We start from the raw sequence: 23,375 nt of genomic DNA, 5'->3' as shown, positions 1-23,375 counted from the left end.
ACCATCAATGTACTCTAAGGGATCAAGTACAAATACAGCCCTAGCATAGGAATCCTATGGTCAAAACATCGCCTTTTCCCCGACTAGCTCTCTTGCACCATCTCCTGACGCTGCTTCAAGCACATGTTGCTCTCCCCAAGTCTCAAACGCCCTGCTGCTTCTGCCCATTGTGGCCTTCCCTCTTGACACACCACCTAGCAAGCACTCACTCATCTTACGTGAGACTCAGCTTAAATAACATGTCTTCCATAAAGTTCTCCCTAAAAGACCACCACCACTGCCATTCCTCCACATGATGAAAAGGGTGAGTTCACTAATGTAAAGAGACTGCTTTGGCACACACGACATTCATCCAAGCGTACCTAGCACGTAGGGGTTACTACTGAAGGAGCAGAAAATGATTGTGTCTGCACTAGCCAAAACCAGAGGCCAACCTGGGTATCATCTACACAGGCATGGCCACCAAAACTCTGCAGGAGATCACTCTTCAGCAAACGATGTCACAGTGCTACTGCAGACATGATTATTTTGGAGAAGGGTGCATTTTTAGCCCTCAAAGCAGAAAATAAGACAATAAAACTTGAATTCCATCAGTTAAAACAGCAAGTACTGAATGATCAAAGTACTAGTGGATGCCAAGTTAGACCTCCACCTAGAAAACAGTGGGGTAGGACTGCACGCACCCAAGGAGAGGAAGCTGCCTGCAATGAGCACAGCTGAGTGGCACTTCAGGGCCCACGCTCAGACAGACAGGAAGAGACACCAAGGCTGCTGGCCTGCAAACCAAATTTGAACCTCACAAGCTGAATAATATTAAATATTTAGCGGGGTCTGTATTTATATGCCTAACAGAGGCTCTAGGATTTTATCACCTATAGATATAACACAGCGTCTATTTAAGGAGAAAAATATTTTTTATCTTAGTGCACCCAAAGAGAGAAGAGAGTAAAGGTAAGTTAATTGTATTTGTTTGCTTCTCCCTCAATAAATTATGAGTTCCTTAAGAATAAGTCTCTGTCTTATTCCTCTTTGTAACCCTGATATTTAGCATTGCACCCAACTTAATGATTGAAGGATTAAATTTAGAAAGAATAAAGGTATAATTGGGAAGTTTGAAGCTTCAAAGAAGATTTTAAAGCTGAGAAAAAATTCATGATAAATAAGTGGTAAAACCACTTATCGACTGAGGCTGATATTTGAAAGACGCAAGTCTTCCAACATTTAGTGCCACCAAAATCAGAATACTGACCAGGCAAATCCAAAAGACAACTCCAATGTTCCAAATTTCCTCAGGAAGTCAACAAATAATTTCAACAGTGTTTTAAGTAATATTATAAATGTCATTGGTACTTCTTACCTAATCAGTCACTCATAAATGTTGGTGAGCCCAATTCCTTCTGGGAAGAATGATACGTAGGTGGACAGGCTAGTTCCTTCAACATCCAAGCTGCCCCTGCTTGACATGCTAAGCCCCTAGAGAGGTCTTTAAACAGATCACCCATAGCAAATTCTTGACTAAGCAAGCAGAGTAATCTGTAACATAAGCCTACAGTTAGTTATAGCAGAAACCAGTGGGACCGTGACCACAAAGGTAGGGAAAAGCAACCACATGTTGTATATATTATGCAATAACGAACGCACAGAAGGATGGAAGGCTGAGCAGGGGCCAAGTGAGGACCACTTATCTTAATGCACCTCAAGAGAGGGAGCAGCAATGAAGGTGACTCACTGGCACGAGCCATGCCTCCTTCCCCAGCCAGACTACAGCCTCCACCAGTCTGGAGACATTTCTTTGCCACCTTCACCAAGTTGACCATACCTATACCATCTGTACTGTTATTTACTTAATATTTACTCTTTAAACTCACTTTTAAAACTTATTTTGAACTCATCTTAGACAAAGTTGCAAAAACAACACAGTGAGTTCCCTTATCCCTTCCGTCACTTACCCATTCTCTGTGCATAATCAGAGTACAGGTAGCAAGAACAGGAAATTAACATTGGTACAATATTACTAACTAAACTACAGACTGTACTGAAAATTCACCAATTTTTCTATGGTCTTTACCTGTTCTAGGATCCCAATAGCATCACACCTTGCATTTAATAACTATTTCTTCTTAATCCTCACCAATCTATAATAGTTCCTCCATCTTTGTCTTTCATATCCTGGACTGTGCCCCTCGATTTGGGTTTTTCCGAAATTCTTTCATGATTAGAGTGAGGTTATACAATAACGATAGCATTGGATTTTAATGTATAGGATACAATATATATCCATGTCTTCATACTTATATAAATAACCAAATAAATAGAGAAGAAAAAATCTCTTCCTTACAGAATTCAGTTAATAAATGTAGATGAGGAAAACCATCACCAAACACCACAATGATAAATGTCACAGACAAGACGTACTGATGCATGCTAAAATTAGTGGGAAAAGTTTGAAGAAAATCAGGATTTGCCTAATCTTGAAGTATCTTTCAAGATATTTATCAACCTCCAACGGAAACAGTAAATACACAGCAGAGAACACTGCAGACACCAAGTGACCAGGCAAACCTCACCAATGGTAAGGCACAAGGACATCATGCACCATATTGACACAATGCAAAGGATACAACATAACTTTTGTGTTAAGTCTTGACCAGAAGACTTTTTTTTTTTTAAAGAAGACTCTTTTTAACTTAAATGTATTCATTTCCAGCAGAAACCTTACATTGATCACTAAAGGAAAAGACCGTATCAATGTCACAAATAGAAGGTACTCATGAAAATAAATACAATGAAAACAAAACTATACTGTTACATTTTAAATGAACTAAATTAAAAAATAAACACTGGATTACAATAAAAACCTAATAAATTTACTTATGAAAAGCCTCATCTGAAATTAAGTTCCTCAAAGCAAAGTAACTCTTTATAATCACAAGAAAGCAATATGAGCTGCTATGTAAAGTTTAAGAGGAAGCTAAGACTCTATAATTTTATTTTTAATTTTAATACTAAACAACACAGAGAACACTAACATGTTTATCATTAGATCAGGCAAATGGTATTTAACCACCTTCTCTGACAGAATTAGATTCTGAAAATGAATTCCTAACCAAAACACCGAGTGTGATTTTGGTTCAATAAGCCTTTGTTTCAAAAGAGCATCCAGGGTCTAATCTTCTGAACGTGGCCTTTTATTTTAGTAATATTCTCAATGATTTTGAAAGGGGAGGTGGGGCTCATCTCTATTCATTCACCATACTCACAGAGACCTTTACTCTTAACTTTGTAAATGTGGTATTCAAAATACTTTTTTCAGTTTTTCATAATTCTTTCCCCTACAATCAGGGTGTGTATCCCATGGCTTCAGGTGGAAGGCTTACTCCACAAAGATTTGCCGTTCCTCTTGCAGTAACAGTCAAAGGGAGTCCTTTGTGCTTTCAGTATAAGAGGAAGTGGGTGCTTGTAGTTACTGTTCCTATCTTCACAAAGCTAGAGAACTAAGTCACCTGCCTTTAACAGGAGGGCTGAATTGACACCCCATTAGGTACTAATCAAACATTCTTGCACACATGAGATTAGCAGGACTCCTTTTAGATATGAACGGGTCAAGTTTTTGGTGCTGGTACACACTGGATCAAACCCCCTACTGAACCACCACGGCTTCTCGTACCACCTCTGCTCTTCCCATGACATCACACGTTAAGTCTGTGTTACTGTTTGTCACAAAGTCATAAACAAACAGCAAAGGATTAGCTATCAGCGGGCTCCTTCCTCAGTCTGTAGCGAGCAGCACCACCTCTGCCTGCCCTGGGAGATTCCCAGCGGCTCCACACGCAGGGCCCTCTGGAAGTGGATGATGAACTAAACCACTGACACTGAACGAAGGAAGCTCAGCAATTGCTATTTGCTTTGTTGCCCGTCGTCACTTTCAATCATAACTTTTCATGGTTTGGCCAATCAGCTCGAGCCTTTGCGGTAAATACCAGAGAGGGAGGGTCGTCCTTTTGCATTTTAATTCCCATCACCCTGTGCACTTGCTTTCAGGCTGTTTACAAGTCTTTCCTGTTTGTTTCCAAAAGTCTGACAGGTTTTGCGTAGTATGCCTCATGGTTTCAAAACAAACTTTGAGAACGATGGTTTCACACCATCATTCATAACAGGATAGGTTCACTCTCCCAGCCAGTGCATGAAAAACCAAATTCCAAAAATCTTCATCATACTTTTTTGTGTTTTCTATGTAGCCAGTAAGTTTACAAGACTAAAAGCTGGTTCTAGTGGGTCACTAATGTGATCCTTAAGCATGCAAGAATCATAATTACCATTAGTGCCTTTGTTTATAAGACGATCTTCACCCTTAGGCTTTAAAAATGACACTGTTTTTCCTTTAACCCCCAACCTATGTCAGGCCCAGCCGTCAGGTGGAAAAAATAAAGGCACAGGCATGATCTTAATTCGCAGTTAGGAATACCTATATGTGGCTCACGCTAGTAAATAATTGTCAACTTCTGAAAGTGAAATTTCATTATGCCGCTAAAAAAATAAACCTACCACAATGCATAAGGAGATTCAGCATACAGAAACCCACACTAGCGATAAGGACTAGGACCACATATATATAGTCCATGCTATGCATATATTCCCAAATTCCAACTACTCAAAGTTGACACCCTCAATGGCATGCTTGGCTTATCCACAAAGCTCCCTATTCTAGCCTCGTCATGAGTGAGCATTTCAGGGCAGTCATAGATTTTATATCCTAGTTATAGTTTTCTACTGGACATTGAAATAAATACTACTGAATTTTGAGAATGTTCCTTCAAAAACCACCTAAATTATCACACGCCATACTTTGGGACAAACACTGACCTATACTAAAGAGGTTAAAGCATGAACAGACAGGTCAATGTCAGAAGGTCTCCAGGGACGCTCAAATAGAAACAGAAACTCAGCAAGTGATAAAGGTGGCATTTCAAATCTACAGAGACAAGTGTATATTGTTCAATAAATAGTGTTGAGACAACTGAGTGGTCTAAATAAATGACATTGTAGCCTTGGTCTTCACATCAAAACAGACTCCTGAGCGACTTAAGATTTATACACATACACAGCTCTATAAAAGTACGTGGATGTGAGAATTAAAAAGAAAAACCTCACTGCGGAGGAAGACTCTCTCTAAGAAAGGTCTGTTCACCACACAGTCTGTCACTGTCTGTCATTAAGTTATTTCAGTCCTCAAGCTAAGAACGATAAATTTGACTACACAAAAATCAAAACTTTCTACACAGAAAAATATCATAACCAAGGTTAAAAAAAGTGACGAAGTGGGGATAAATATTTGTAACACTGTGAAACCAATTATTTGTAAAATCTCTCAACAATTTTTTTAAAAATCAACCACCGAACAAAAATTAGCAAAAGCTATAAACAGTGCATAGGGAAATAGAATATCTTTTAAACATAAGAACTTTACCTTTACTCATTTTAGGAAAAAACGCAATAAAAACAATGAAATAGGCTTTTTAACCTATCTAACCTCAGATAGGCTGTGAGATGAAGACAGCGGAGAGCAGCTACTTCATACCTGACGTAGCCTCCTTAGAGTGCAGTTTGGAAATACCTATTAAAATTCAAAATGCACATAGCCTTTGACCTAGCACTTCTAGAAATTTAACCTACACATATTATAGGCATATATGCAAGGATATGCACTGCAAAGTTGTTTAAATTAGCAAAAAACTGAAAACAACCTAAACGGCCATTAAAATACATGACAGCTAAACAAGCCATGGAACATTCATTACATGGAGTGCCATATAGCTTTTTAAAAGAACGAGTAGATCTATTTGCACGCGTCTAGAACTATCTCCAAGATGTACTACTAGGGAGGAGAAGTACAGCAGTCTGTTTCCTGTGCTCTAACGTTGTCTAAACGAGAGAAGAGTGAGCACACCTCAGTGAGTCCCTACGCACAAACAGCTCTGAGAAGAGAGGCTTCACTGTAAGGATCAGGGATTGGGGCTGGGGGGTGGGGGGAAAAGGTAGGAAGACATTGTTTTATTTGAATGGTTATTTTCTACTGCCTGAATTATTATCCATGTACATGTAATACTTTCTCACTTTTTTACAATAAAAAACAAATGAAGTAACATGAGAACATCCATTTTTTACAACAGCACAACATAACCAAGAATAACTTCATAATTAAGTGGCTGGGAGGAAAAGAATAATCAGGTACCAGCAACAAGCATATTTAGATTTTGATTCTTAACAAGTTCTTGTCTTTAATTTATAATACTTATACTTGAAAACATCTTTTACGTTTTAAATTCTACAGGCCTAGAAAAGTTAGGGATTCCTGGTAGCAGTAACATAACCGTTTCATAAAACACATTAATCAAGCGTTTTGGGAATGACTAAGCCTATTGTTCTTACAGCAGACGTGTTACTTTCAATGCTAATCTCTCACCTCCACAGCTGGGACACTAAACCTATTCGTCAATATGTAAACAATAGTAAATGACAGCAAACTTCTCTATTTGATCTTTGAGCTTTAGGCACATTATCTTATCTCCTCTGAAAATTAAATACAGTCAAACTTCACAAATACCATTAAGAAAGATGTTTTTAAATGGGAAAAAATGTGTCTTCATGCAAATAAATTTGGTGGTAACAAAACAAAGTTTTTAAAAAAGTCATAAATAGCTTAAATTAGATTTCATTAACCATCAGAATTAAAGAATTTTATGGTCAAAATTTGTGTCTATGTCAAAGTAAATTTATATAACCTGACAATTTCCATAAAGCCAAATGCTCCAATTGATTGCTAACCATTTATAAAAAGAACGTTAGCACATTTTTTTACTATCTTGATTTTTAAAAAACAACTCTGAGGTTTCCTTTGTTTCACCTATTTGGGTTGTTTTCTATTAGCAATTTGCTCCATTTACCAAGGTAAACAGAAGAGTCAGTCTCACATCTGTTTCAAGTTAGTATTTTCCCCACTCTCTGCACTGACACAATACTAATATATTTACACAATTCAAAGAATATGCAAGTAAAACACTTCCGTTTGAGTTAATTAAAATGTTAAAAGTTAGCAAAAGTATTATTTGTGAATAATGCACAACCCATGATTTGTGTGTTTTCCCTTTGCTGGTAGGCCTATAAGAAAAAAGAACCTCTATGAAAATATAAGAGCAATCAACTTCACATATGTGCAAAAAATATTTCAAGGGACATCAGAATACCGTAATCTTACTAAAAATCATATTTATAAAACAGAACGTGCAATACATTTCCCAATCCAAAAATACATAGAAAAAAGACTAGAAAAATATTTACCCACATATTAAGAGTGTTTTATTTCTAAGTGGTAAATGGGGTTCCAAATAGGCAATTTTTCTTTATATATTTCAATATATTTTAAATTTTCTATAATAAACATTACTTTAAAATCAGAAAAGAGCTCATTTTAAAACAAAGTCTCCAAAGCAAAACGTAATAGCTTCTACCTCATTATTAAATTCTAAAAGACTTTCATTTCTTACACCAGAATTGTGTGGTAAATATGGCACTATTTTAATAGCAAAACTCTGAAAACAACCTATATATATCCATCCATAAAAAGTGGATATATGATATAAACCATGCAGTGGAATATTATGCATCCATGAAAATAATTACAAAGATCAAAGGTGTTGGTATGAAATCACCACTAAGATAGAATGCTTAGAAAAACAGTATGTTCTCTCATTTTTATTTTAAAAATTAGGGGGACGATGTTTATTTACAGAGGAAGACTTCATTATATGCCCTTTAGAAGGATCTCACTTTTTATAATTTTTTTCAATTAAAAAAAAAGTTACCTTTTTTTTAAAGGCCACTAACTGGAGATTGAAAATGAAAACATTATTAGAGCAAGGAAGATTAGTATCTAGTCTGACTTTCTCATTATCAAAAACTGTGACTTTCACATTATAAGATGTGGAAAAGAGAAGCCCAGAAAATATGAACAACTAAGTCGAAGACAAGCTGGTTATGGAGAGAAACATTTTTTCAAGTTCCCTATATTATACTTTTTACAATTTCATGTTCTGCAGTAATGATGTGATATGAACTGTGCTACGTGTCAACACACTAGAGTTTACCAATGTTCCTTAAAAACATTAAAGAGAGCACTAAAGCTGCATCATAAGGAAAATTAATCCAAAAACACATAGGACTATTAGAGCCACCTTCTCAGCGCCTGCAGGAAATAGGCCTCCACTTCCCAAACTGTTAAAGGAAAGCTTAAGTAAAGCAGGAGACAGACACAAGATGTGCAGGCTACACGACATCCAGTACAACGGTGAACAGATCAGGGTTCAGATACTTGAGCTTTGTGGTTTTCACTAAATTATTTGGACTCTCTGAGCCCTGACTTCTTCCTCCATGGGACACAAACACCTTCACCTCAAAGAACAGGAGTCAAGATGAAATTAGAGGAATGCAATCAGCAAAGCACGCTGCAGGACAAACGCTGACTAGAGCAGTGTATCTACTTGTAACAGGGAGGAGAGAAAACGCCCTGGAGGCTCACTGTGCAGAACTCTGCAAGAACACAAGGATGCAAAGGAAGCACTTAACTGCTTAGACCAGGGAACAGAAACAGGACATGACTTTTCCTTGAGAACAAAGTGTATCAAAACCCTCTGCAATGTGCATACTTTGACCAAGCAACTTAACTTCCTTCTGCAACCTATCCTTAAAAATAATTATAAATTGTTGGCTATAGAGATGTTGTTCACGATAAAATGGAAAGAACCTAAATGTCCAAAAATAAAGGATGAACATGTATACTTTATACAAAGTTCATACAATAAATATGCATGCTAATTTTAAAAAATAAAAATAAATTTTACTTTTAGAAAATAAATGGAACAATTTGACCCTCAGCTTATGGTCAACGCACAGGATAGAGTTACAGCTACAGCAAACAAAGCTTCAAAATCGGTAGAGAAGGTAGGAGCTCCTCCAACAAGACCTGCTTTTTCTCTGTGCAGCTGCTTATTCCCTCTCAGTAAAAACCATCATCTGATGACGAGTGTCCACCCACACATGGACAGACACGCTGGTTTCTACCCACCAGTTCCTGGCTACACAATCTCCTCTGCATGCCCCCCTTTCTCTACTTTTTCTGTAACGTTGGTGTCCCCGAAGCGTTATCTTGCACTCACATGTCTTCTCAGCAGAATACTTTCCCATGAAGATTCCAGCACATCTCGCAATTTCAGCTACCGCATGCTAATAGACCGAGGGACTCCCAGTCTCTACCCGAAGCTCCAGACCAGCACTCCGCCTGCCCACTGAACATCCCCAAGCATCTCAAATTGAACAAGTCCCCAGGAATTTAACATCGTCTTGGTTTACGGAGTCACTCTCGACTCCAGACATCCCAGACACCTGAAGTGACCCTCTCATTGCAGATCTCATCAATTCCACCTCCTCAACAGCTCTTAACTCCCCCTCCACTCAGGCTCCTGTCCCCTTGCTTTAGGCCCTCACTGAACAATCTGTAGGTGATCACCACTTCTCCATGGTTGGACACCTCTGCCCATGCTGTTGCTTCTAACTTAGTGGCAACAATGTTCATACGTAAATAGTAGTAAGAACCCCAGCCCAGCACACAGAAGCCTAGGGCACTAACACTATACCACTGCCTGGGGCTCTGCGAACAGGATACACGTGATATTAGAAGAGAAGTAAAACAAACCACCTCCCTCCATTCTGGTACAAGACTGTCCAAAAAAGTTCTCAAATGGTCAAAAATTTACTTGGATACTCTCCCACTTCACTCACCTCTCTTCCACATCCTGATGCATCTACCTCCTACCCTATGAAGGAAAGAAACTTGTAAACTAGTTTCACTTTTCCTTGTAAACTTTTCCCTGTAAAATTATCTTCTTCCTTATGCTGCTTGAAAACTTTCACTTCCCTGCATTATCTTACTTGCAATGTCATCTAACAGGCAATTTATTTGAGCTAAGCATCTTCCTCAAAAAAGCCTCAGAAGCATAAGGAGCTGTCAGTTATTTGCAACAATGTGAATTCCCTTAGTTAGATCATTTTCCTGTTTAATCCAACCCCCCTTGGAGAAAAAGAGGGATATACAGTTGGGCCAAGTGGAGTAAAGTAGTTTGGAATGAGAGTCTTTGGGTTGTCACCATTGACAACCATAGAGTAGGAAGCAGACGCATCAGGACACGGAAGAGAGGTGAGTGAAGTGGGAGAGTGTCCAAGGAAAGTCAGCATCCAGTCAGGAAGCCTTGTCTGGAAGGGCATTTTAAGTCAGTTCTCTATTTTGCCAGTTTTCTATCCTGTTGCTAGTTTACAAGTTTCTTTCCTTGTTACATTTCCAAACAAGGTGTAGAGCTACAAAATTTTCTGGGTGAACTAAGTTTCACCAAAATGTCTGTTGAAAAACTATTTAGTTGACAACATTTGCTTTTTAACTACTTTGTTATTTACATAATAGGTAAGTAGCCAATATCTACTGATTCGATATAGTAGGAGAAAAGAAAAGCCATAATATTTAAGTCTTAGGTTAAGACAGAAAAATAGCATATATAAAAGTCTTGCAGTACTATCATTTACAACTTAGCCAAAATCAGTATCTCCTTCTGTGGTGGTTTTAGAATATTTCCACAAACTCTTTGATACGACTTCCCTTTAAAAGGTGGAGGTTGATTGCCTTCACCCTGAGTGTGGACTGGATGGACAAATATGATGAAGTGACAGCGTGTGACTTTCAGGACTACCTCGTAACGGGTACTGCCGTCAAACGCTGGCCCTGGGAGAAGCCAGCTGCCATGCCGTGAAGATACTCAAGCAGCCACAGGGAGATGTCCAAGTGGCAGAGAGTGGACATCTCCTTCCAAGACCCAGCACTAACTTCCAGGCACATGGATAAGCCAGCCCAGAAGAGGATCCCTCAGCCCCAGGCAAGGCTTCAGATGCCTGAGCCTCCTAGAGACCCTGAGCTAGAACCACCCCACAGCCTCTCTCAGACATCTGCCCCACAGAACTGAGTGAGAGAAGGAAAATGTACTGCCTTCGGCCACTGTTATGCAGGAATAGAGAACTACTACATGTACTTTATTCAGTGGAAACTAAGAAACTGGGAAAGTAGACATTGTGACTGTTCAAATTAATATAATTTAAACGCAGACTGCAGCACTGTTCTATATTCTACTTATTTCCACTAACAATGAATCATTTTAATAAATATAATTAACAATGTTATAAATATTAATAAATATAGATCATGACCACCTTAAATGGTTGTATAGTATTCCATTGCATTGTTATATTACCATTTGTTTAGCAAATTTTCTATTGTTGGACATTTAGGTTGTTCCAAATTTTTCAATATTCTAATTCCACAATCATCATCTTTTCCCATGCATCTTTCCCATGCACCTGTCAAATTGGTTCCTTAGAATAAATTTCTAAAGGGAGAATTACTAGATTAGAAGGGATGTACCTTGTTAAGACTCTTGATACTAATTGTTAAACTGTACCCCAGGTAGGTTGTGCCAATTTAACACTGCCACCCACGCCACCAGCAGGTATTTCCATCTTTAACTTGATCACCACCGAAGGTGAGGGACTATGGAGACACAGCACCAGAAGACAGTTCCTGCTCCCCGCATGCATGCTGATAAACGGGTAAGTAAAGAAAGGCACGAAGAGGCCACGGCGGGAGAACAAGGACATGTAGAAAGCAGCTACTGCTACGGTGGAATAAAATAAGGGTCATAGCCAAAGAGTAAGATGCCTAACTTTCAAACTCCTAAAAGTTATAAGAATAAAGGGAAAGTCACAGAGGAAGGCTCCTCACTGCTTTTGCAAGAACCTCTTTTTGAGGCTCTTCTACAGTCCTATGGGATGATCTATTTATTATCTTAGTTAAGAGACCTGCTTGGCAATTAACTCTGTAACCCAAGAAAATCAGCACATACTGGAGTGTGCAAAGCCAGGCACGGACTAGGGTGAGGCAAGCTAGGTGCCTGGGGCACAAAATTTAAAGAGGTGCTCACTCTCAGGGCCGTGCCAGTGCAGGGTCAGCTGCAGCATGAACCTGAGCTACGTGCCACCTTAAACCTGTCCTTGTGCAACTCGACTGAGTGAGTGCCTCCTTCAATCGTGTAGCCCAGGTGCCCTATAAAAGTACAAAAGTACAAAGAGAATTAGACAAGCAGTCTCAGCCTTTCCGTTCCGCTGGGTTTTCCTAAGAACCAGATCAAGAACTCCGGACCTTATCTGCCACAGGGAACTACAGTTTTTTGGTCTCATATGTGAAGGCTAAAGACAATCATATTCACGAGAACAGACATGGTGCTGCTAGACAAAACCGTAAGGGTAATAATGCCAGTCCTGACAGTAAATGAACATTTTAAAATCTGATCTCAGAAAACATCCCTACTTTACTTGATACCAGATCTCTAAGAAATAGTTTTATGTTCCACTGCAACGTACACAGAGTAGTACAATACATACATACATCAAGTGCCTGTTTTTCAAACAAAATAGCATGGATTTTTTTTTAAGTTAAAATATCTTAAGTAAGACCTTCAATTACACAATAAATGGCAGTTTTATAAAGCCAGTCAATCAGAGTTCTTACAATCTTAAAAGCAGTCTAGACTTCTCAGAGGGGGAAATTAAAATGGCAGTAGCTGGTTTTGGTTGGCCCTAAAGCATAACTTATTCCACGACACCAGCGTTACCCTAATACCAAAACCAGACAAAGACACCACAAGAAATAAAACTACAGACTGATATCTCTCATTAATGTAGATGCAAAAATACCCAACAAAAATATTAGCAAATTGAATCCAACAGTGTACAAAAAGAATTACACATCACAACTAAGTGGCAGCTATCTCAGGTATGCAAGGTTGGTGCAGCATTCAAAAATCACTCAGTGTAATCCACCACATCAACAGACTAAAGAAGAATCATATGAACATAGCAGATGCAGAAAAAGCATCTGACAAAATCCAACACCCATTCACAATAAAAATTCTCAGTGAACTAGAAACAGAGAATTTCCTCAACTTGATAAGGAACCACCACAAAATACCTACAGCTAACATAATACTTAATGCTGAGAAACTAGAAGCAATTGGTAAATACAAACGACAAAACAAAAGTCAACTGCTTTCTCGTAGACATGCATCGCTTAACGACAGAGATACGTTCTGAGAAATGTGTTGTTAGGCGACCTCGTGGTTCTGCAAGCATCATGGAGTGTACTCACACAAACCTAGATGGTATAGCCTACTACAAACGTAGGCTATATGGTACTATTCTTATGGAACCACCATCCTACCTGTAATCTGTCGTTGATCAAAACATTGTTACGTGGCGCATAACTGTACCAGCAACAAACAACTGGAATTTGAAATTAAAACACAGTATCATTGATATTAGTACACAAAAAAATGAAATACTTAAGTCTAAATCTAACAAAATATATATATAAGGTCTATATAAGGAAAACTACAAAACTTGGATGAACAAAATCAAAGAAATAAACAAACGGACAGATAATCCATGTTAGACAGAAGGCTCAACATTGTCAAGATCAGTTCTTCCTGACTTGATCTACAGATTCAACACAATTCCAATGAAAATCCCAATAAGTTATTTTGTGGATATCAACAAACTGACTCTAAGATTATATGGAAAGGGAAAATACCCCCAATTGCCAACATAATGCTGAAGAAAAAGAACAAAGTTGGAGGACTGACACTATCTGACTTCATACTTATTATATATCTACAGAAATCAAGACAGTGTGGTACTGGTAAAAACAAAACAACAAACAGATCAATGGAACAGAGTAGAGAGCCCAGAAATCGATCCAGAACTGATCTCTGACAAAGGAGCAAAGGCAATTCAATGAAGAAAGGATAGCTTTTCAACAAAACATACTGGAACAACTAGACACCACATGCAAACAAACAAAAATGCAAAAAACCTAGACATACACCTTATACCTTTCACAAAAATAAACCCCAAATGGATCCTAGACCTAAATGTAAAATACAAAACTATAAACCTACTAGAAGATAAACAGAGGAGAAAAGCTAGATGACCTTAGGTTTGGCAACGACTTTTTAGACACAGCATCAGAAGCATAACCCATGAAAGAAAAAATTGATAAGACTGGACTTCATTAGAATTAAAAACTTGTGTTCTGCAAAAGACACTGTTAAGAGAAGGAAAAGACAAGCTAGAAACTGGGAGAAAATATTTGCAAAAGACATATCTGACAAAGGACCTGTATATATACAAATTACATAAAATTATATAAAAAACGTATACAAAGAACTCTTAAAACTCAACAATAAGAAAACAAACAACTCAGTTAAAAAACAGGCAAAAGACATGAACAGACACCTCACCAAATAAGACAGACAGGTGGCAAATAAGCATATGAAAAGATGCTCCACATCATATGTCATCAGAGAAACGCAAATAAAAGCAATGAGATACCACTACACACCTATTAGGACTGCCAAAATCCAAACACTGACACCACCAAATGCTGACAAGGATGTGGAACAACAGAACTCTCATTCATTGCTGGTGGGAACGCAAAATGGTGCCGCCACTTTGAAAGACAGTTTGGCAGTTTCTTACAAAACTAAAAACATTCTTATCATATGATCCAGGAATCACACTTCTTGGTATTTATTTACCCAAAGGAGTTGAAAATTATGTCCACACAAGACCTACACATGGATGTTTATAGCAGCTTTATTCCTAATTGCCAAGACTTGGAAGTGACCCCGATGTCCTTCAATAAGTGAATGGATAAACAAACTGTGGTACGTCCAGAGAGTGGAATACTGATTGGGGCCAGCCCAGTGGCACAGGAGTTAAGTTCGCACGGTCTGCTTCGGCGGCCTGGGGTTCACCGGTTCGGATCCCGGGTGCAGACATGGCACCGCTTGGCAAGCCATGCTGTGGTGGGCATCCCACATATAAAGTAGAGAAAGATAGGCATGGATGTTAGCTCAGGGCCAGTCTTCCTCAGCAAAAAGAGGAGGATTGGTGGCAGATGTTAGCTCAGGGCTAATCTTCCTCAAAAAACTAAACATAACAAAACAAAGAGTGGCATATTATTCAATGACTGGGGGGGTGGGGGAGCTATCAAGCCACAAAAGACATGAGCAACCTTAAAAGCATATTCCTAAGTGAAAGAAGCCAATCTGAAAAGGTCAAAACCCACAGAATGTACACCACCAAGAGTGAACCTTAACATAAACTAAGGATTTAGTTAATACCTATGTATCAATATTGGTCCATCAATTGTAACAAACGTACCGCATTAAGGCAAGATGTAAATAACAGAGAAAACAGTGTGCTGGAGAGAGAGAGTATGTTATCTCAGGGTTTTCTCATCAATTTTACTGTAAACCTAAAAGCTCTAAACATAGTCTGTTAAAAATAAAATAAAAAGAAACAAGTTATCAAGCACGAAAAGACATGAGAAACTTTAAATGCTTATTAAGTGAAAGAAGCCAATCTGAAAAGGCTACACACCGTATGATTCCAACTACATGAAACTTCTGGGAAAGGCAAAACTATAGAGACGGTAAAAAGATCAGTGGTTGAAAGGGGTTGTGGAGTGGGGGGAAGGGGGGATGAAGAGGTAAAGCAGGGAGGATTTTTAGGGCAATAAACTATTCTCTATGATACTGTAATGGTAGTACATTTCATTACACATGTCAAAACCTACAGAAAGTACAACACAAAGAGTGAACCCTAATGTATCGATATTGGTTCATCAATTGTAACAGATGAACCACATTAATGCAAGCTGCTAATAATAGGGGAATGTGAGGTGGAAGAGGGGGCATAAGGGAACTCAGAACCATCTGCTAGATTTTCTGTAAACCTAAAAATGCTCTAAAACACAGAGTTTATTAACTTTTTTTAAAAAAGCAACGAACAGGGGCTGGCCCAGTGGCACAGCAGTTAAGTTCACATGTTTCACTTCTGCAGCCCAGGGTTCACCGGTTTGGATCCTGGGTGCGGACATGGCAAGGCTTGTCAAGCCATGCTATGGCAGGCGTCCCACATGTAAAGTAGAGGAAGGTGGGCACGGGTGTTAGCTCAGGGCCAGGCTTCCTCAGCAAAAAGAGGAGGATTGGCAGCAGATGTTACCTCAGGGCTAATCCTCCTCAAAAAAAAGCAATGAACACACATTAGAGAAATATTAATTCTACCACCACTTTCACTTTAGCTATCTATCGAAAGTTGGAAAGGAAATATTAATTTCCTTCCTTCTATCTATAAACTTTTCTATATCCACATCCATTTCTTTTCTTTAAATCTCAAAATACTTCCCTCTTCTGCTCACACCTGATTCTTCCCACTCACCTCCCCCAGAACTCTGAAAAACCCGCACCCCCTCCCTTCTCTACCTGCTTCTTCCCCAGTCTATAAACTTGCTCAAGTTTCTCCTATCCTAAAAAACAAACACCTTCCTTACACCCTGAATGCAATCTTCTTCCAGTCCTTTTCAAAAAAGGTCTCCCCACTTTTTGACTTCCCATGTTCACTCCTCAGTGTGCTGCAATCTTGACTTCCAACCCCTACTACCCTGGAATATGCTCCGTCTACAGGCACCCAGGTCTTCCTCTTTGTCAGTACTTCTTCACTGCATCCCTGGCAGCACTCAGCTTTGTGGTCACTCCTTCTCCTCCCTGAGGTGGGATTCTTTGCTAAGCATTCTCCTTGCTTATTAAATGTTGCAATACCCCACAAGTCCCACTCTGTCCCAAACTCCAAGCCTTCTCCCTAAGTGACTTCATTCTAAGCCACCTATCTGCTGAAAACTCCCAAATCTGCACCTCTAGTTCAGATTTCTCCCTCATTTCACACACGTAAAATTGATAGCCTGTCAAACATCCTCACCTACGTCCATAGGAGCCTAGACATTTCATTCAACAACCACTCCCTCTTTTGGACAATTTACTCCCCACCCCTCGCACATCTAGACTGCTTTATTTGTACCAAAGACTCCAACGTCCTGTCCAGACTCAGCTCTTCGGGTGGAACTCTGATACAGGCCAATCAGATGCCCTCTCCTGAGAACTGGAATTCAGATCCAATGGTCTCAGCTGGAAACCTGAACTAGGAAAGAATACACAGCCACGATCACGTGCAAGTGAAAAGGAGAAAGCCAGTCTGCAGAGAACTAAGAATGAAGGAGACCATGCAGCCCAGGGAGAAAGACTGAGACTAGGCACCTTGGTGCTGATGACGACTTGGTATCTGGATATGTTTCTGTCCTTACATTCTGTGAGATATCATCATATCCTTGCCATACACCTTTTCTTTTGCCTACTAAGCAAGTTTCACTGGATTTCTATACTTGTAATCAAATGATCCCTAAGATATTCTTCTATGCACTACCAAGGAAGGAAAAAAATACTGCCAATAAACTTTGTCATGCCACCAAGATGTATCTTGATTTCAGAAATATTAAAAAGTGGAAACCCATGTGACTTGGAGTCAGTGGAATCCAGCATATACCTACTCCATGTGATGCGGGCTCGGTGAGCCGAGGAGTCGAAAGAAAGATTTCTTCGACTCTCAAGATCTGGCAATAGTGCTCTTTTATTTAGAGAATAGTGTGGAACAGCATGGGGACAGGACCCATGGGCAGTCAGGCTGCTGCGTGGGGACAGGGCCCACGGGCAGGAAGAGCTGCTGCTGCCCCCGCTACTGCTGCCATGGGGACAGGACCCATGGGCAGTCAGAGCTGCTGCTGCCGCGGGCATGGGAACAGGACCCATGGGCAGGCAGAGCTGGTGCGTGGGGACAGGACCCACAGGCAGTCAGAGCTGCTGCTGCTGCTGCTGCAACCATGGGTGGAGAGTAAGGCTAAATTTAAGGCATAGGTATGTGAGCCATCTCTTTACAAGACAAAGGAAAGAATATGAAAAAAAGTTAAAATGGTATCAGTGCAGGTGGGGTCTGGCTATTGGGTGATCCCATGACTTTTAGATAAGAATCAAATCGGATTAAGTAAAGGTCAGAAGCCACCACCCTAAATCAGTTACATGAGATTGCCAGACAGTAACCAACTTAAGTTCTTGCCTTCCCCATTAAGAGTTTCTAGAGACATGGTCATCTCCCTTCTTTCACAAATGCAAATGTCTCTCAAAGGGCAAGCAAATTCCAGTCCTCGGAGCCTGCTTCTCATCTGCAGTTTTAAAATTAACCAGCCTAAAATCCTCATCACATGGATACCCTTCCACCCACCTGAAAGATCCTTCTAGACTCCCACCTCCCCTAACTCTATCCATCTTTCAAGACCCAGCCCTGACTACATTACCCTTTCCTGGATCAGCTCCAATGGAAACCAAGAATGTAGTAATTGCTCTCAATTGTTAACTTAGTTGTTTAAGTCTCATCTCCCCAACAAGATTATAATGAGGGCGCGGACTTTTCCCTATAATGTTTCAGATCCTAAACAGAGCCTTTACAAATAAACACTAAAAATATTCATTTTGGAAAAAAGATGTATTTATTCAAAAGGAGGCAACTACTCAGTTTTCCAACAAGTTCAAGGAAGAAGGGAAGACTTCAAATAATTTAAGACGTGCAGGAAGGATTATAACATTTTGTTTTTTAAATGAAGGAAAGGACTTACATTGCAGCCAAAGAGAAAGAAAGAAAATAAGCATATGCAGGTGCTCAACGTCAGGAGTTGTCAGGAAACAAAATTAAAACTCCAATGAAACTACATCCCCACCAGAATTGCCAAAATTAAAAGAACTGACAATACTAAGTGTTGACAAGAAAGTGGAGCCACTGAAACTCTCAGACGCTGCAGACATGTCACTTAGGGAAACCAGCAGAGTGCACTAGAGCTAAACTCGTGTGCAACATGTGACCCAGTAAATGAGTATATGTCCACCAAAGGACATACACAACAAACACCCATAAAAAACAGAATGGATCAACTGCGGTGTGTTCACACAATGCAACGAAACAAGGTGGACGGATTCCACTCTCAGACAGAATGCTGAGCCAAAGAAGCCATATCCAAAGAAAAAAGAAACTGTATGTGACTCCATTCACATGAAATTCAACAGGCAAAACTAATCTACAGTAACTGAGGTCTGAACAGTAGTTATCTTTGGGGAGGAGGAACAGAGTGGAAGAGAGCAGGAGGGAGCCTAAGGAATGCTGGGAATGTTACTTGATGTGAGTGGTGCTCAGATGGGTGTGTTCAATATGCAAAACCCTTCAAGATGAACCTATTGATGATTCCCCGCCCGGATTCCTTTACCAGGCCAGTGCAGGCCCCCGCCACCCTGCCGCCTCAGCAGGTTAACTCCTTTTGGCTCCTGACTCTTATCCTCTCAGGAGAACTGCCCTCTGCTGAGGGGCCAGCAGTGTTACATTCCCACCCTAACCCTGGCGGGGGCCTGCAACCAACAACTAATGATATGGGGGTAAAAAGTGATAGCCCCTTTACCTCAAGAAGGGATAACTCTGTGACGGCAGCTGTGCTGCAGAGTTCTCGGTGAGACCAGGCTAAAGCAGGCTCCTTATCCCCTGCCCTCTCCTCTTCCCTCCTCAATTTCACTTGCAGGAAGATCTCCTCCTCAGGCTCTTTTAGGGCACATGGCCTACGACACTTAATGTACACTCAATGTTTGTGACCTTGATTGTATGTTAAGTCCATACCTCAATAAAATGGGGAAAAATATTTTTTTTGCATAGCTAAAAACCAAGATGTGTAATCTCCCCTTAAGATTCTGATCGGTTGATGATTACTTTCCTCAGAGTGGAGACGTACTACCCAGTGAAAAAACAGAATCAACACCCTAGTAGGGCAAGCCAGGGCACTCCTGTCTGTAAGAGAAGCCACAAGGTCCTATATAACGAGGCAATAGTGATCTAAAGCGGTGACCTGCCACTGGTGTGCTGTGCGTCCGTGCAATCACCCCCTGCTCTCTATCTCACTGATACCCTAAGACACCTGGCCCAGAGCTTCTCCAAGGCAGATGTCCTTTGATCTTATTTGGAATTTTCACGACTACCCAAGCCAATGAATGCTACCCATGCCAAGCCTGCCAGACCTACACAGTACCTAGTTCTAGTACCAAGCTCTGCAGGCGGCCACCTCCAACCAATCACCATCATGCAAAACTCAAAGCTTGAACATTATCAGCACTCTCCTCTCCCAACTCCCTACCCGGTTCCTTTCCTCTACCCTTGGAAACCATCATACACGCATCCCCAGAGCACAATTTAAAAAGGATGTGCCTACTTGGATTTCAGCATCCACTTAGGGTTATAAGCCAACCCAGTTATCAAGTGTTATATATATAGAATATCCTAACTTAGAAGAAAGAATATGCAGTGCACTTAAAGGACGTTTAAAACTTCTTTGTAAACAATCAGCTAATTAGATTCACTACACTTTTCAAACACTCTAAGCACGGGGACCACACTTTTATTTTTAATCTAATAAAACTAAAACAGGCAGAAAAGGGATTCCTGAGCCAGAACAGCGGAGAAGTGGCAGAAGGCAAGAGAATGAAGCAACACTGACGCTGAACTATTTATCAGCAACTCCAGTGAATCAATAGATGCCAGTCATCAGAGAGGGCTGCTGGGAATTCTACGATTGCGGGACAGCAGAATAACTACAGTTTGTCCACCCTTATTCTAAACAATTTTCCTAAGAATAACTATAAATCATAAGACCCATAACAGAAAAACACCCCTAGAGTCTCTCCAGAAATACGTTCCCAGAAGGCTGGTGAAGAATAATTTCCCTAACCTTGCCCCGTGACCAATTATAAGGAGTTGTGCCTCAAAGTCAAGAGACTGTTGACATTAACAAATACATCCTGTTTATCGTCTACAACAGAAAATACCCCTTAGGTAGTATTCTAAAAGCAATCACTATGCTTAGTCAAGTGTGATAAAGTATCTAAAGTTCGTTTCTGAAGAGAAACACTGTGTCCTTTGCCCGAGTTTTTTCACTACCTAAGTCTAAAAGGCGGTCCGCCTTCGGCATCCTTGCAGTTTCTGAAACGTGATGAGCGCAGGTTATTGGCGATTCTGGTCTACAAAGCCCTTTCCTCAGCAGCCTTCCTCCCAGACCTGCTCGACACTCTCAGAAGCAGGTGACACAGCAGCAGGCCTCCGGCGCGTCGCGCCGCTGGAGACGGAGCCCCCGGGGTCCCGGCCAGACGCCCGCCAGCCCGCAGGGGGTCCCCACGGCCGCCCCCAGAACCCGGACCCCGGCACCGCCGCCCACAAGGGATCCGCACGGCCGCCCCGGACCCTGGACCCCCGCCCCCGGGAGGGCCCCGGGGCGCCGAGGCCACACAGGCCGCTCTTACCTTCTTACTCGCGCCTCCGAGGGACACCTTGGGCCTCGTTTTGAAATCCCCTTCAAAGCTAAACATCTTGGCGGCTTATCCCATCTGGGAGGAGCCCCGACCCTGAGAGCGGCGGGCGGGCGGGGAGGGGGCCGGGGGAGGGGTCTCGGCGGGGAGGGGTCTGCAGGGGGAGGGGTCTGCAGGGGGAGGGGTCTCGGCGGGGAGGGCCGCGGCGAGGGCGAGGGCGAGGCCGCGCCGGGCAGCGACTCCGAGGCTGAGCCCGAGCCCGCGCCCGGGACTCTGCCCGCCCGGCCCTGCCCTTACGCAGGAGGGGCGGTAACTCTGGGGGGCGGCTCTTCCTCACCTCCCCCCTCATCCACGCCTCCCTACTGCTCCGGCTGAGCCCGAGGGCGCCAGCAGGCCCGCGGACCCCTCACTTGCACTGGGAGCAGCCGCCGGTAGGGAAGATGGCCGCCGGCCGCGGCTGCCGTGCGCGGCCCCGCCAGCGTGCGCGCGCCCGCCCGCCATCGACGTCGGGGCGCTTCTCCCGCCGCCCCGCCAGCGTGCGCGTGCCCGCTGCCATCGCCGCTGCGGCGCCTCTGTCGGGGACTCGCTAGCGTGCGCGCGCCCGCCACAGACGGCGTGACAGAGCGTGGGAAGGTGCGGCGGCGACCGGGCTCTGCGGCCGGCGCGCGGGCGAGGGGGCGGGGCGGAGGAGGGGGCGGGGCCGGGGCGGGGCCGGGGCGGGGCGGCGCGACGCGACTCCCGCGGAGGGTGCTGACCAGCCGCGCGCCAGGGCGCTCCGAGGGCGGGCGCACCTGCGCCCCGATGTTTGCGCGCTTTCTGGGTAGCGGCTCCTAGCTTTCGGTCTGATGCCAAAGTTGACTGATGTGGGACGAAAAGGCTCAGTTTTATTAGATGCTCAGCGCCCGTAGAGAGTGCAGACGTTTCACCTTGTCACGTAGTTCACGTGTGTACTTCATACACATATAAACATACAGACATACACGTATACAAAAATAGATGTGTAGGGGCTGGCGCCGTGGCCGAGTGGTTAAGTTCGCGCGCTCCGCTGCAGGCGGCCCAGTGTTTCGTTGGTTCGAATCCTGGGTGCGGACATGGCACTGCTCATCAAACCACGCTGAGGCAGCGTCCCACATGCCACAACTAGAAGGACCCACAACGAAGAATATACAACTATGTACCGGGGCTTTGGGGAGAAAAAGGAAAAATTAAAGTCTTTAAAAAAAAATAGATGTGTACACACATGCATAGATATATACATATATCACATGCACATACATACATATACCACATACGGAAATATATATCATATACACATTCATACATAAATATACACATACATCATATACACACATAAATATACACAAATACATCATATACACACATGCACGTCATAAATGTATATCATATACACGTATAATATACACACGGCTGAAACCAAAATTTTAAAAAATAGTATCATTACTATGTGTGATACACTGATTTTTTTTACTCTATCTTCTCTTTTTTTAACGCTAGGTGCAAGCCACTAAATACATTTCACAGCCCGCTAATGGGTTTCAATCTCGGTTTGAAAAGTCCTGCCCCCTCCACACACACAATGTATATATGTGTGTGTGTGTGTGTGTGTGTGTGTGTGTGTGAACTAGGTCACCATATAGAGTGTATTTTTTATTATAAGTCAGGATCAAAAAAACTTTGAAAGCCACTAGATTAATGCACTGTTTCCCAGTTAATATATAGTTACTCTATGTCAAGAAATCCTTGATTCATCAAAAATGTCCAAATTTTGCCAATTTTGAAATTTTACAGATATTGCAAATTAAGCATCATGCTTTTTTTTAACCTGTCAGATGAGCAAAGATTAAAAATATTGGTAATATCCAGTATGTGCCCTCAGTAAGTCAGTCTGCTCTGAGGTCTCAGATTTTGCCTCCAATAAATTCT

General features: G+C 41.7%; 1 protein-coding gene across 1 annotated transcript in view; it reads right to left on the bottom strand.

The window, feature by feature from the left end:
* Nucleotides 1-21,919, bottom strand: part of UBE3C (ubiquitin protein ligase E3C) — a 123,291-nt gene extending 101,372 nt beyond the window's left edge. The window contains exon 1 of the mRNA XM_046669080.1: nt 21,426-21,919. Coding sequence (XP_046525036.1) covers nt 21,426-21,491 — 66 coding nt within the window. The 5' untranslated portion in view covers nt 21,492-21,919. The remainder of the gene's footprint in view (nt 1-21,425) is intronic.
* Nucleotides 21,920-23,375: the final 1,456 nt, after the last annotated feature.

This window comes from Equus quagga, chromosome 8 (genome assembly GCF_021613505.1).
Source record: "Equus quagga isolate Etosha38 chromosome 8, UCLA_HA_Equagga_1.0, whole genome shotgun sequence".
NCBI lineage: Eukaryota > Metazoa > Chordata > Mammalia > Perissodactyla > Equidae > Equus > Equus quagga.
This window is presented reverse-complemented; position numbering and strand designations above follow the sequence as displayed.